This window comes from Manis pentadactyla, chromosome 3, assembly GCF_030020395.1.
Source record: "Manis pentadactyla isolate mManPen7 chromosome 3, mManPen7.hap1, whole genome shotgun sequence".
NCBI lineage: Eukaryota > Metazoa > Chordata > Mammalia > Pholidota > Manidae > Manis > Manis pentadactyla.
In genome coordinates, this window is record NC_080021.1 from 52,849,542 (window position 1) to 52,865,584 (window position 16,043).

General features: G+C 34.2%; 1 protein-coding gene and 1 pseudogene across 4 annotated transcripts in view; both read left to right on the forward strand.

The window, feature by feature from the left end:
- The window catches only part of RMDN1 (regulator of microtubule dynamics 1), a 61,491-nt gene that overhangs the window by 15,356 nt on the left and 30,092 nt on the right, over window positions 1-16,043 (forward strand). For all 4 annotated transcript variants that reach the window (XM_036925097.2, XM_036925098.2, XM_036925096.2 and 1 more), the window contains exons 2-4: window positions 971-1,088; window positions 8,567-8,663; window positions 10,378-10,537. In XM_036925097.2, the coding sequence (XP_036780992.2) occupies window positions 971-1,088; window positions 8,567-8,663; window positions 10,378-10,537 (375 nt within the window). The remainder of the gene's footprint in view (window positions 1-970; window positions 1,089-8,566; window positions 8,664-10,377; window positions 10,538-16,043) is intronic.
- On the forward strand, window positions 1,447-6,756 carry LOC130682861 (L-lactate dehydrogenase A-like 6A; annotated as a pseudogene).

Here is a 16,043-nt window from a genome sequence, read left to right on the forward strand (position 1 = left end):
AAAAAAAAAAAAGGATATGATCAGCTGCCAAATGCTTTTGATAGGTCAAGTTCAGATCTGACCATAAGAAATTGGAATAGCAGCATCCTTGGTGACCTTAAATAGAATACCATCAGTGGAGTTGTGGGGATAGAAATGTGATCTGTGTGAATTCAAGTGAGAATGGGAAGAGAGGGCATGTTGACAGAGTATGGACAACTTCTTAAGAGTTTTGCTGTAAGGAGATGTTGGAAAATGATACTGAAGGGAGATGTGAAGTCAAGAGGAAGCTTTTTGCTTTTTGTTTTTAAGAAAGGAAAAGTAACAACTTAAAAAGATAATAGAGCTTGTTTTTATGCTGATGGAAATGAATCAGCAGAAAGGGAAAAAAATGATGCTATGTGAAAAAGAAAAATTGTTGGCAAACAGAAGAATTGCTGGAGTGATACCAGTATATTCTTCCTCTGCCATTGGTCTTGAGAATTCTGGTCATAATTACAAAATTAATTTCTAAATCTCTTTTGATATGCTCTTTGCTTATTTGTTTATTTTAAAACTATGGGTTTTATGGATCACTTTTGAACATATTTTCACTTAAAGTCGTGCATTTTTTTAAGTGTAGTCATTACCATATTTGATATTTCTCATCTTGTTCATTCTTAAGATTGACACTTATTATACATTGGTGTCTCATAGTTTATCTCATGCAATCATAATACCCATGCCTCTTCAAATAATATATAGATCTTCCAATCCAGCACTTTTCAGCATGGCTGTGATAAACTACTATGATAAGTTGTTAAGAATTTTAACAGGATATGTTCTCCCTATAAGGTAAATGTGAAATAGTTTTACTGAAGAATTTGATGAAGTAAATTTTGAGCTTGAGTTGATTGCTTTGGAGGTAGAAAAAAGTTGATGGAATTTTTGCTTGGGGGTGCAGTTCCTTCAAATTTTCTGTTTGATAACTCTGACGTAACTGTTTCCATAGGTGTTGGGAAACCCAGGAGCTTTCAAAAGAAGCCTGTTATTCTCAGCCTTGTCTTATATGGGCTTTGAAACTTACCAAGCCATTTTTCAGGCTGCTGTGGTTCATGCCACAGCCAAAGGTAAGCCATAATACAATAACATGTATTATGTACTGCATTCTTACAATGAAGTAAGCTAGAGAAGAGAAAATGTGTTTTCGAATTGTCTCAAATCTCAAAAACACTTTTCCCAACATGTTTCTTGAAAAATATCAGCCAGTAAGTGGACCTGCACAGTTCAAACCTATGTTATTGTAGTTAACTGTATACACACCACACACACATACATACACACACATATATATATGTATATAGAATTTCTTCTAGCAGCTAGAACTCCTTCAGTGAGAAACACTCTGTTAATACTTACTAGTTTTACATGACCCTTGGGCTATGAATGGTTTTTATATTTTTAAAGGCTAAGGGAAAAAAAATAGCACAGAAACCATTTCTGACCCACAAAGCCTTAAATATTTACTCCATGGATCTTTATAGAAAAAGTTTGCCAACCCCTACTTTAGGATTATACAATGGTTCTTCTGTTTCTTTAATGCCAACATGTTATACCCTTCTTGAAATATTAAGAAAGGCCCAGTTACTTTAAGATAGAAGTATTTCATTTGCAAACAATGCAATTTGGTACTAAATATCAAGTAACTGGTTGAAAATTAGAAAAATGCCATCAAATTTCTTATTTGGCATTATAGGGAAGTAACATTATGACTTGCCATATTTTAAAAATTTAATTTAATTAAACCAGTTGTGTATGTAGACAGAGCAAAAATTTTCAGTATATCTAGAGAAAAACTCTTAATGCGTGAACTAAAAGCTTTTTTTTGTTTTTCACAATCCCCACTTTTTAATCATTAAGAGGGTGATTAGGAAAGAAGCAGATACTTAATTTTGAGTAGATGCTCTTATTAAAGTTCTGTTAGATGAAGAATTTGAGAATATCAGTGGGACATTTCTAGTTACTGATTTCATTTATTCATGACTGTTATCTTTAAAAAAGCAGATAATTGAGAATGGTTGTTTTTATTTTTTCTCTTTTTTTAGTGTATCATTTTCATGAAAGGCAAAGTTGAGGACATGGTTTTATCAGTGGCTCAGTGAGATATTTTACCAATACTTGCAACAACTCAGCTTTTTAAAGCTCCCTTGACATTTCACCATAACTTCAGTTCTCATAGCAACCTTGTAAAGTAGTTAGGACAAGCAGATTTATCACATTATATTAATTTTTTTAGTTTATCTTTGATCTGCCCTGTGGTTGCACTTTTAAGATTTTTATGTCTGTGTGTGGACCAATATAGTATTAATTTTTGAAAAGAGGCTCACATAGTTAAGCTTCTTCAAAGTGTCAGAGCAGAGAAAAGAGTTCTTATGCATCTTTTTTGGTTAATATTGGAAATCATTAATTTAAAGATGGACATGTTTTGCTTCACATCAAGGCATCTGTTACAGTTTCAGTGTTCATTTCATTAAAGAAGTGCAAAGCAACAAAATACGGCGCTTTGAAAGGCAAAGCCAAAATTCCTTCTAGGCTTAATGATTTTTAGTCCATTTTTTCAGAACTGTCTTCATGATAAAAAAGTACTGCATATTCAGTAAAGTAAAAATACTTTTTTAAGGCGCAAAATCCTGTTGAGGCCTATATGAGCAGGGCATGGACTTGTGCAGCCACAGTAGTGGGAGTGAGGAGGACATAAGACTGGCCACTGTCCCCTTACTTTGTGCATCAAGGAACTTTGGTGTGGCTTTCCTTCGTTCTCTCTCTCCACTTCTTGAGTGAGTGGCCATGAATTGGGCTTGAGAGTCCTGTGGCCCAGTCAGAGAGTAGGGGCTGTAAGAGCGAATTTTCTTTGCTGGGGGATGGCTCTGTATCCTGACCAGGTGGATCACATCCTGCTCTGGGATGGTTGGCCTTTCACCCACGTTCCCAAGATGGTGACTGTCAAGTGTGACCTTACTTAGAATGTCACTTCGGAGGAGACCATTCATTTCAGTAAGATGTCCATTATAGGAATTGGGTTGGTTGGCATGGCCTGTGCTATCAGCATCTTATTAAAGGGCTTGGCTGATGAACTTGCTGTTGTGGATGTTGATGAAGGCAAACTGAAGGGTGAGACAGTGGATCTAAAACATAGCAGCCCTTTCATGAAAATGCCAAATATTGTTTTCAGCACAGATTATCTTGTCACTGCAAACTCCAATCTAGTGATTATCGCAATAGGTGCACGCCCAAAAACAGGAGGAACACACCTTGATGTAGTCAAGCAAAACATATCCATTTTTAATGTTTTCCAGTATTACCCAATGTAGTCCCCACTGCATACGGATAATGATTTCTAATCCGGTGGTCATCTTAATTTATGTAGCTTGAAAGTTAAATGCATTTCCCAAAAACCATGTTATTGGAAGTGGCTATAATCTGGACACTGCCCATTTCCATTTCTTTATTGGGCAAAGGCTTGGTATCCAGTCTGAAAGGTGTCATGGATTGGATCCTTGGAGAGCATGGAGATTCAAGTGTACCTGTGTGGAGTGGCGTTAACATTGCTGGTGTCCTTCTGAAGGATCTGAACTCAGATACAGGAATGAATAAAGATCCTGAGCAGTGGAAAATGTCCATAAACGTGATTATCTGTGGCTGTGAGGTCGTTAAAATGAAAGGGTACACTAATTGGGCCATTGGCCATCAATGGCTGATTTAACTTAAAGCAATTTGAAGAATCTTAGGAGGGTGCATCTGGTTTCTTCCATAAGTAAGGGCCACTGTGGAATAAATGAAGAAGTATTCCCTAGTGTTCCTTGGATATTGGGAGATAATGAAATGGTATTGCAGGACTTACAAAGGTAAAGCTGACCCCTGAAGAGGAGGCCCGTTTGAGAAAGTATGCAGAAAAACTGGAAAACTCAAAAAGATCTCAAGGTTTAAAGTTTAAAGCTACTATTCTGAAGTTGTTGATGAAGAGATTGTGGTTAGAGAATTGTATATCAAATTTTTGAAAAAACTTGAATTCTTCGAAGTTGGAAAAATGAAATGGGATAGAGTGACTCCTGTTCATTGAGCCCTCTATGTCATTTAGCATCCAGATGCTTGATGATACTTGTGTTTTACATTCCTAAAGGACTCCATCAAAGATGTTTTTTGTGCCTCTGCTGTACTGATACTTGCTGTGTGTGTGTGTGTGTGTGTGTGTGTGTGTGTGTGTGTGTGTGTGTGTGTGTGTGTGTGTGTGTGTGTGTGTGTGTGTGTGGTTGCCATTTGATCTAAAAGAATATATGATGTATGTGTTTATTGTGTTACAGAAATTCTGATTCTTTCACCAGTACATGCTAATTCCTTTGCTCTGGTTGGCTTATAACTATGTTCACTTATATACTGTTAAGAAAATGATAACTTCCTTTACAAATTTAAAAGTATGTACACACAAAAATAACTCTTAATGAAAAGTATGTACACACAAAAATAACTCTTAATGTTAGTTCCAGTCCCAGCACCAAGTAAAACCGTGGTTTGACCTTGAAAAAAAGTCTTACATTCTAAGGTGTAACTTATCTGAAAATTAAATTTTGTTTTTATTACAGATTTTAGTGAAAACTGCCTTATATTTTAGAATTTTCTGTATTTTTTAGACATTTTTTGAGCACTTAAAATTAGTGCAAATGAAGAGCTGTCTTGGTCCTGGGGTGGCTGCATCATTTATTTTTATTTGTTTGGTAAATGCTGTCTCTTAACTTAGTAAAATGAAAGAAAAGACACTAAAATTATACCTATAGGATCAATGAATAAGCATGTCATATTAATATCTACTATAATGATTTGGTAGGAAATTTTCTTCGGATATTACAAATATCCAAAATATAAATTTAACACATTAGTCATGAGGTATGTAATATTTTAACAAAAATGATCTGTAACCTAAATTTAGTAAAACACTTTCTATTTCAAAAGAATGAGTAATGTTAATATTAAAATGACTACATAAAGGGTTTATCCCAAATAAATATTGTGGCTTTATATTACCACTGTTGTAGTTAATAGGTTGAGGTGGATACAGGTTGTCTACTAAAGACTGTACTTTGCTAGTTGTTCTTTGTTATGTAATAAATAGAATCCAAGGTACAAAAAAAGAGAATTAATGCAAAGAACAGTGTGGATATTGACCGCCTTGATTTTCTTTAGCTTTGTTTTCTTAAAAGAAACAAAATCTTTGTAATTAGTTGATTGGCATTTTCATGTAATCTGATGTGTGAGACTAGGCCATAGCCAAAAGCATCAATCACTGATAAAATATAGAAACCAGATTTTCTTCTAACTTAGAAAATTATGTGTTCCCATAAAATTATAACTTATTGGTCCTTACAAGTTTTACTTTGTCATATGTCTCTCTTGCATTTGCTAAGCTGTGATCCTTCATACTTTTTAGGAATTGGTCTTCAAATAATTCCACTTCTCTAAATTCTGCTTAGTTCTCTTTAAATCTGCCTCATGCTCATTGAAGCCAATTAAAAACTTTTTTCCTCCATTTACTGGAGTTAAATCATATTCTGAAGTGAGACACATTTAGACATTAATTTAAGAGCATATATATTTTTGGCATTTCAGTTGGATGGGATTGTAGGACTTATACTTTAATTGGTAATGTCTATATTTACTATAAGCTAATGCCAAATACCCACATGTCAGCAGTAATGAAGCACTCCAAATAGAAAGTTTATCATTATTTCCTTAAAAATGTAATGCCCCTCAGGATATGCTAATACCTTCACAGTACTCTGTGTGTGTATGAAAGTTCACTGGTAGAATGCTTCAAAGATAATTACAAATGACTCTATTTAAGGTTTCTACATATAATTACTTCAGTTATATCTTCATATACTTTTATTGATTCCTCTTTACTGAGGAATCTATAGAACTGAGGTCGGGGCTCCTTCATATGCATTTCTTTGTACTACAGAATTTTTAGAGGCATTGCTTCCAGTACTGCTGAGACACAGTATTGTTAGTGAGAAAAATTTCCCTTAAATTTTGATAATGTGGCTGCTATAGAGCCTTCAGGTATCTAGGAAAATCTTAGAGTAGGAAATCTAGATTCTCATTTTCTACTTTATAAGTCCTATATGGAGAGACTTCAGAACTGGAGCTGTTTTGCATGTCCCTATACTTCCTGTCTGGCTAAGAGTACCCTTAGCAAGAAAAACTAGAAAACCAAAGTTTGCTAACTTAATATGCAGTATGTCACATCATAGACATTAAAAAAAAATTCTAATAGTTTTTATGATCTCATGCATATTCATTTTAGACTAAATTTAGGATGTCACTATAGTTGTAGGTGAATTACTATCTCAGTTCAATTTGGGATGTTTATTCATTACATAAGTTGAAAAATAATTTGCTTTAAATAAAATAGTGCATTTTATAGAATATGGTCTCTTTATATCAGTAACATAGTGTATTTTTTTAATATTTCTAGGAAAAGTACAGAATATTAAACAAATAAAAAGTACCCCACACAACTAATTTGCAGATTTGTGAGTGGTCTTCATGCTCCCATCCTAGTGCCTGTGTGAGTCTGTAGTGTCTGAGTAAATGCATTTTTTTTCTTATAAATGTGCATACTGTATGATTTTAGAAATTTCTGTTTAGAATCAAAAAAAAGATTTAAAGCCTGGATGCTATAGCTTTACTGTATAATAAAGAAATAAGTGATTTAAGAAGTTGTAAAAGAATTATTGCACACAAAGCTTTAAATTATTTTAAGTTCACTAAATTTCAACATTTTTCTTTACATAGGTGATAAAATGTAGAATTCTTAGATCGTGTTATGGACAGTAATCTCTTCATCAGTCTTCTCAGGGAGGCAGAATAAACAATGAATAGAATTAAATGTAAGTTTAGTACTTATACATACTATGTGTACATTCAAATATGCCACATCAATATATTTAATACTACATAAGTTTTCACTGCTGTAACAAATTACCACAGACTTTGTGACTTAAAACAACACAAATTTATTACTTTACAGTTCTGTAGTTCAGAAGTCCACAATGGGTCTTGGCAGTGCTGTCTTCCTTTCTGGAGTCTCTAGGGGAGAATCTGTTTCCTTATTTTTTCCAGTTTCTAGAGGCTTTCTATATTCCTTGACTAAACGCCCTTTTCCTTCATGTTCAAAGCTAGCAATCATTTCGCTCTGACCTGTTTCCACTGTCCTATCTCTGGCTTTCTTCTGCCTCTCTTTTCTAGTTTCAAGGATGCTTGTGATTATATTGGGCCCACCTGGCTAATTCAAGATAATTTCCTATTTTAAGGTTAGTTGATTAGCAACTTTAATTCCATCTAAAACCTTAGTTCCCCCTTTGCCCTGTAACCTTTACATTTTCACATGTTCCAAGGATTAAGATGTGGACATGTTTGGGGCCATTATTCTGCTAACCACAGAGAGCAACTGAGAAAGTTGAGACTACTAATAGTTCTTTTTAAGAATCTTTGGGTTGCTACAACCTAAATTTGTAGATTCAGCTACTGATAAAAATGTAGAATAGCATGGAAGTAAACTTGAGAAAATTAACCAGCCATGTGAAAATTGTGAAACTATAGCATCTAACCAGATTGAAATAGGATTAAAGAGGGTGAAAAAAATCTTACTTTAGAGATCCTTTGCTATTGTCACTTAATTTTTTAGTATAATTATGTATGATTTTGACTTAAAAAAATACTTCACTTTACATTAGTTGTGTCATAATTCATTCTTGTCTAGATTTTAATTTTTCAAAGGCTTAAATTTTTTTAATGTCAAATACACTATAATTAATTAAAGCATACCAAGATAATTGAAATATTATCTTACATGTAGGACTAAGTAATACAGCACTCTTACAAAAGACAAAATTAAATGTGTATGTTGTATTGTAGTAACTAGAATATCCTAAAATTCAGACTTACTGTTTTCCTTTTCAATAACTAGTAAACTTTTTGAGCATTAGACTGTAAGGTTTATGTGTATTGTAGTTTTTAAACTAGTTAATGAATTGGTTGGAGCACAGTGCCATTGAAGTGAGTTTCAGATTCTCTGTGTAGTTAACTTATCTAAGTTTCTAATGACAGATTTGACTTTTCTATAACAGTGTTTGTGTAAGTTAGGTCATAAAGAGAATCTATGAAGACTATGTGGTGGAGTCCATACAAATTAATAATCTTCAGTGCCAAAAATGAAATACCATCATTTTCTATAGTGGGTCGTGGAATCAGCAGTAGCAGCAGGAGCGTGGAATGGTCAGAGTAAAAAACATGCTGCATAGTCAGGACCAGAGTAAGTCCTCTGGTGTTTCATTGTCCATGGCTTCAGTAAATAAGTCACTTACTATGATAGTGTCATACTATTTTCTACTACACTTAACATCTAGATTCTTCATAATTTATTATCTTTCTTTTTAGGTGATTTCTGTATCTGCTTTCTTGTGCTCGTATATAAAAGTATTTATGTTTCTTAGACTTATTGCCATCTAGTTTGGGAGGATCTACTTTGTTGTGTCTTTTTTTTCTTTTACAGTCTTTGGAGTTGAAGAAATCCTTGAACAGGCAGACTACTTGTATGAAAGTGGAGAAACAGAAAAACTTTATCAGTTGCTAACCCAATACAAGGAAAGGTGGGCAATGTATGACAGACCTGAGTTTGCAGTTTCCTCAAAATTTTTGTGTTATTTAACAATTAAAATGATTTTTGGGGCTTGAAATACAATGTTTTTAAGTTTTTACTTCAAAATAATATTTCTTAGGGTTTAATTTATAGTATGTTTTTTCATTCTTATATTAAGTATGCCAAAAGTGCTACATGTATCTCATTGATTTAGAAAGGTAGTTCTGTTTACGTGTTCTAGTGGAGTGCTGAAAGGTATTTTCCATTTTGTTATTTTGTTCTGGATCATACAGGGTAGTCATTTGATTATTTGTTTATCTCATTTATCTATATTTTATATTTCTCATTCCTTTAAGATAATTTCTTATCAGTATAAGATTTAAATGAATTAAGATAATTGCATGCCACCATTGAATGGTATGTATCACTATAGAAGCACAGTCTTTAAGAGAAATAATAAATACCTCCTTTTTTGTATGTTTAGTATTAGACTAGATGTTTAGTCGAGTATCACTGTGTACTCATTTTTTTTTGTAGGATGGAATTGGACAGAGATTCAGCTCTTTAAAATAAGATCACTAATCTACTTGATCTCCTAAACTAAAAATACTGAGTAATTCTCAGCTACTGTTCTTAATATTCCTAAAATTAGCTTTCTTCTCAAGACTCATCAATTTTAATTTCTAAATTTAGTTTCTGTGGGATCCATCTTTCCTTCTCCATTCTCCCCTCCTACTTTGTTGTGTTTTTTTTTTTCTTTTACAGTCTTTGGAGTTGAAGACTAAAAGATTTTAGCAAATATTTAAAATAAATTTCAGCAAATATTTAAAAAATGCAATGTAACTTGATGTGTTGGTTTGGTATTTTATTGTCATTTTACTGATTACCTGAAAAGTAAGCTATAAGGTAGTTACTCTATATTCATTGAATTATGAATATACTATTGCTACCCTTAGTTTCAAAATTTGATGTGAATACCATTTTTCATTAAGAAATATGTAGTATAAAAAAATATAATATAGTAGGCTTAAAGGTAAAAATTTAATAAAAAGGAATTTGAAGTTTTAAAAGTATTCCTAACTCTTATTTGTGGTTGCTATTTTACTTATTAACCATTTATTTTATATAATCATATTTAAATAGCAGTTCTTCAAAGAAGTCCAGTGTGCCCTTGAAGTATTCCAAGCATCATGACCTGGATGACATATTCCAGCATAGGATATAGTTTGAGATTATATTATATTCAGTCATCAACAGATATTTGTCATATACCTGTTGTGTGCCAGGTACTGTATTGGGGGCTAAGGATATAGCAGTTTAGTTCTTTAGAGAATGACCCTGGAAAGTTTGTGCATCTTATGAACTATCTCAACCAGTTAGTTATCTAAAGCACAGTGCCAGTGAAGTCAGACCTCAAGTAACACATTAAATTTTGTAGGCAAGTACATAGAGAATTTAAAAACAAAGATATTTTCTAAGGAAAGTATTTTAGATACTATAGGTAAGTTAATATTTGTGTGTACATAATATTTGATATTTGGTAGGAAATTTTAGCAAAATTATGTGAAAGAAAAGATTAAATATAACATTATGAATAATGGCTTTTGATATGTTACTTGCTATATCCTCTGTGAGGAAGAACCTTATGTATTCAGTAGTGATGTGACCTTTAACAATTTTTGAGTTTGAGCTAAAATGATTGCTTAATATTTATTTCAAATTAGTGAAGATGCAGAGTTACTGTGGCGGTTGGCCCGGGCATCACGTGATATAGCTCAGCTTAGCGGAACCTCAGAAGAGGAGAAAAGGCTCTTGGTGTATGAAGCCTTAGAGTATGCAAAAAGAGCCCTAGAAAAAAATGAATCAAGCTTTGCAGCTCATAAGGTGAGGTGCTTAAAGTAATGAAACTGTTACCGTGTACTAAAAGGTACATTGGTCTAAACTTATCTATTAACCCTACTTTACATGGGAAAGAATATTGCTCTATTTGAGGAAGTAGGGAAGAGATTTATTATAACATTTCTTCAAAAAGAAATATTTTCTTTGTATAAACATGTTTTAATTTTATTTTAGTGGGTTTGATGAATTATTTTGTGAATGCTTATTTTTAAGCAAAAGTGTTAATATCATAAATTACCTTTATCTTTATTCCTACTAGTACAAGCACTTGACAAATGTTTTCTCATTTTCACAATATATTTCTGTTTTGTGTGAAGGGAAGAATATGGTAGCTGAACAGCTGAGACTTAATATAACCTTTTACATGTAATTACACTAGTTTCTAGATTTCATAACTGGTTTAGAATGTTTTTTACTGGACACTGTGGGGAGACTAGAGGATGTTACTGGTATTTTAGATTAGGACATCACTGTATCATTTTGGACTGTCCTCAGTGGATCTCCTGTCATTCTTACAACCAAATTCTGTCTCCACACATTTCCTTTAGGAGGTCTGTTCCCTGCCCTCTCCCTTTCCCCCTAACTATTACTGGTTTATATTAAGGAAAAAACAGTTACAAATCCTTTAAATTTGTTCAGACTTGTTTAAGGGCCAGAGTACTGTCCATCTTTGTACATGTTCTTTGTGCACAATAAAAAGAAGATGTTTATTCAGCTGCTGTTGGGAGTATCTGATAAATGTCATTCAGATCAAGTTGATTAATAGTATTGTTCAAGTCTTCTGTATCCTTACCGATTTTCTGTCTACTTGTTCTATAAATTGTTCAGAGAGATACTTTGAAATCTCCAAATATAATTGTAGATTTCTGTTTTTCTTTGTAATTTTATTAGTTTTTACAAAATGTATTTTAAAGTATGTTATTAGGATTACAAATATTTAGACTTATATTTTTCTGATGCATTGACATCTTTATCACTGTAAAATGATCCTCTTTACCTCTAGAAATATCCTTGGCTTTACAGTCAATGTAGCTACTCTTGTTTTCTTATGGTTAATGTTAGCATGGTATATATCCTTTTCTGTCCTTTTAACTTATATTAACTTATCTTTATGTTTAACCTGTACTTCTTGTAAGGTGATAAGTCTTTTTATATTATTTTATATGCTACACATTACATAAAATGCACCATTGTAATGTGCATATGTCAGTGGCTTTTAGCATATTCAGTAAGTTGTACAGCCATTACCACTAATCCATAACACTTCCATTATCCCAAAAATAAACTCAATACTGATTACCAGTTAGTCCCAATCCTCACCTGCTCCTGTCCCCTGTCAAACACTAATTTACTTTCTGTCTCTGAATATGCCTGTTCCAGACATTTCATGTAAATGGAATCATACAGTATGTGGCCTTTGTGTGTCTGGCTTCTTTCAATTACCATAGTATTTTTAAGGTTCATCCATGTTGAGCATGTGACAGTACTTTATTCCTTTTTGTGGCTGAATAACATTCTGTTGTATGGACATACCACTTTTGTTTATCCATTCATCAACTGGTAGGCATTTGGGTTGTTCTCACTTTTTCACTATTATTAATGCTGCTATAAACAATTCTGTACAAGTTTTTGTGTGAACACCTTTCAGTTCTCCTTTTCTTTTTTTGGTTTCAAATTGAGGTAAATTCACAAAACATAAGATGTAAAGTGTATGGTCCAGTGACATTTAATGCACATATTGTGTTGTGCCACTGTTATCTCTGTCTAGTTCCAAAACATTTTTATCAACCCCAAAAGGAAATCCTGTACCATTAAGCAGTCACTCTCTCTTCCCTCTCATTCCCAACCTCTGACAACCCACTTACCTACTTTCTGTCGCTATGGCTTTATTTATTCTGAATATTTCATAGAAGTGGAATCATACAAGATAATTTGTGTCTGGCACATCTTACCATGTTTTTGAGGTCCATCCACATTGTAGCATGTATCAGTACTTTATTCCTTTTTATAGATGAATAATATTCCATTGTATGGATATATCACATTTTGTTTATGCATTCATTAGTTGATGAACACTTGGGTTATTTCCACTTTTGACTATTATTTATAGTGTAGGTATTAACGTTCATGTAAAAGTATTTGTTCATATACCTGTTTTCAGTTCTTTTGAGTATATGCCCGGGAGTGGAATTGCTGGGTCATATGGTAATTCTAAGTCATTCTTTTTGAGAAACTAATTGTTTTCCAAAGTATCTGTACCATTTGACATTGCTGTCAGCAATGTATAAAGTTCCAGTCTATTTAGTTCCTTGTCTAGACTTGTTATTGTCCATTTAAAAAGTTATGGCCATCATAATGTGTATGAAGTGATATGTCATCATGGTTTTGACTTGCATTTTCCTAATAACTAATGATGTTAAGCATCTTTTCATGTGCTTATTGGACATTTGTGTATCTTTGGAGAAATGTATTCAAACTCTGCCCATTTTTAAACTGGGTTGTTTGTCCTTTTATTGGTTGTAAGAGAATATATTCTGGATACTAATCCCCTGTTAGATAAGTGATTTGCAAATATTTTCTCCCATTCTGTGGGTTGTCTTTTCACTCTTTTGATAGTGTTCTTTGATGCACAAGTTTTTAATCTTGATTCAGCCTAATTTTCTTTGCTTGCTTGTGCTTTTGGTCATATCTAAAGATTGCCCAATGAAGGCTATGTACATTTTCACTCAAATTTCTTTCTAACAGTTTTACGTTTTTTAGCTCTTACATTTATATATTTGATCCATTTTGAGGTTAACTTTTATACATGGTAAGGTACGAGTCCAAATTCACTCTTTTGCATATAAATATCCAGTTGTCCTCACACAATTAGAAAAGACTATTTTCCATTGAATGGTCTTGACATCTTTGATGAAAATCCATTGAACATAAATGTATGGGTTTATTTTTGAACTCTATTCATTTGGTCTGTGTGTATCCTTCTGCCAGTATTACAATGTCTTGATTACTATAGTTTTATAGTAAGTTTTGAAATAAGAAAGTATGAGTCCTCCAACTTTGTTTTTTTTCAAGACGGTTTTGACTCTTCTGAGTCCCTTGAATTTCCATACAAATTTTAGGATCAGTTTGTAAATTTCTGCAAAGAAGCCAGTTGGATTTTTGATAGGGATTTATTTAATATGTTGATGAGTTTGGGAAGTATTGCCATCTTAACGATATTATGTCTTCCAGACAAATCCATGACCACATCATGTCTTTCCACTTTATATCTTTTTTCCTTTCAACAGTGTTTTGTATTTTTCAGTGTGTAAGTCTTGGATGACTTTGGTTAAATTTATTCATAAGTATTTTATTCTGTTGATGATGTTAGAATTGATTTCATTTTCAGATTGTTTATTGCTAGTGTATAAGGAATGCAACTGAATTTTTTATACATTGATTTTATATCCTGATGCTTTGCTGAACTCATTTATCGGTTCTAGTTTTAGGGTTTATTTTGTTTTTGTTTTTTGGTAGAATCTTTAGGGCTTTCTATGTAAGATCATATTATCTATAAATATAGTTTTACATTTTTCTTTTCCCATGTTGCCTTTTATTTCTTTATCTTGCCCAATTTTCCTGGCTAGAACTTTCAGTACAATGTTGAATAGAAGTGGTAAGAGCAGATATGTTGTTTTGTTCCTGATGGTAGGGGAAAAGCTATTAGGCTTTCACCATTAACTGTGATGTTAGTTCTGGGTTTTCCATTGAGAGTTTTTTTCAGATTGAGAAAGTTCCCTTCTATTCATTCGTAGTTTGTTGAGTATTTTTATCATGAAAGGGTGTTGAGTTTTGTCAAATGCTATTTTTCTGTGTGTGTTCAGATAATAATGTCAGTTTTCTTTTATTAATATGGTATACTACGTTGATTGATTTTCACATGGTGAACCAAATTTGTATTCTGGGATAAACACCTCTTGGTTATCATGTATTATCCTTTTTATATGCTGCTGCATTTGGCTTGTCATTATTTTGTTGAGAATTTTTGCATTTATATTAATAAGAGACATTAGTCTTTAGTTTTACCCCCACCCCAGTTTTATAGAGAAATAATTGACATACATCAATGTGTAAGTTTGAGGAATACAGCATGATGGTTGGATTTATATACATTACAAAATGATTACCACAATAGGTTCAATTAACATCCATTTCTCAGATACAATAAAAAGAAAAAGGAAAGAAATTTTCTCCTTGTGATGAGAACTCTTGAAAGGAAGGGAGCGACACACAACAGCAATTCACCGGAGAATTCTGCTTTATTAGGGAAAGGTGCTGGGTTATATAGGAAGGGGCATGGGGTGATTGTGGTGTCACTTCTACGGGGCTGGTGGCTATTGGCTAGGTGCTGGGAGTGGGAGTGGGGAGAGAGGTGATTGGTCTTCAGGTGGCACCGTCAGGAACTGAGGACCCGGAAGAGAAGCCGGAAGTTCGCCATCTTACTGGTGGGGGCCCTTCATTCCCCCCTTTCTCCTCTATGGGGTTGTGGACATTGCTTTCTTTCTGACTGCTTCCTGCTGAACGGGGACGGAGAAGGGAGTGAGGGCTTGAGGATTGGGGGGAAAGGGTTGATAGGACTCCCCACAGTAAGGACGAGTAGATGTGGACTTCTTCAGGTTGGAAATCAATGAAGGTTCCTTGTAACTATAGGTCGAGGACTTGTTGATTCCATTGGTGCCAAGAGGATATGGGTGCCAGGAGCCAGGCGTCTGCGGCCATTGTTTCCAGGAACAGTTTTCAGCGGAGAGAGGGGTCCATCTCAGCGTGTGGTGAGGAGGTTACGTGAGGGTGAGGGATCTTCTGTGGCTAAAAGCTGGTAGTTCCTGAGTAAAAGCTGGTTGAAAGTTTGATTAGAGATTTTTCCGACTTGGGATTTGATTAACTTCATTATACAGGGTAAGAAGAGACAGGTGAGAAGAATTATTATTATGGGGCCTGCAATGGGCCAGAGCCAGGTAAGGAGGGGGTTTGTTAGTATTGAAGAGAATGGGTTGGAATTGGAAACAGAGTGGAGGCTGGAGGCAAGGTCGGTGAGTTTGGTAATGTCAGTTTCTACAATGCCGGATTCATTGATGTAATAGCAGCACTCTTCTTGAAGGAAGACGCAGGTGCCGCCCTTTTCAGCTGTAAGCAGATCTAAGGCCCGCTGGTTTTGAAGGGTGACCTTAGCTAGCGAAGTGACCTGTCTTTGGAGAGAGGCTAGGGAATCGGCAGTGGATGTCAGGGCTCCCTCAAGTTTGTCGTTGAGATTTTTAATTGCCCATAGAGAGTGACCCAAGGTTCTTCTCGAAAACCCTGCCTCAATGGCTGAGGTGGTCAAAGAGATACCGACCATGATGGGAAGGAAAGCAGCCCTTTTTGTGTGCGAGGGCAAGGGAGGTTGGAGCTCAAGAAATTCTGCCATGCTGTAAAGTGTAAGCTGTGGGATTAGAGTGATGAGAATGCAGGGTAT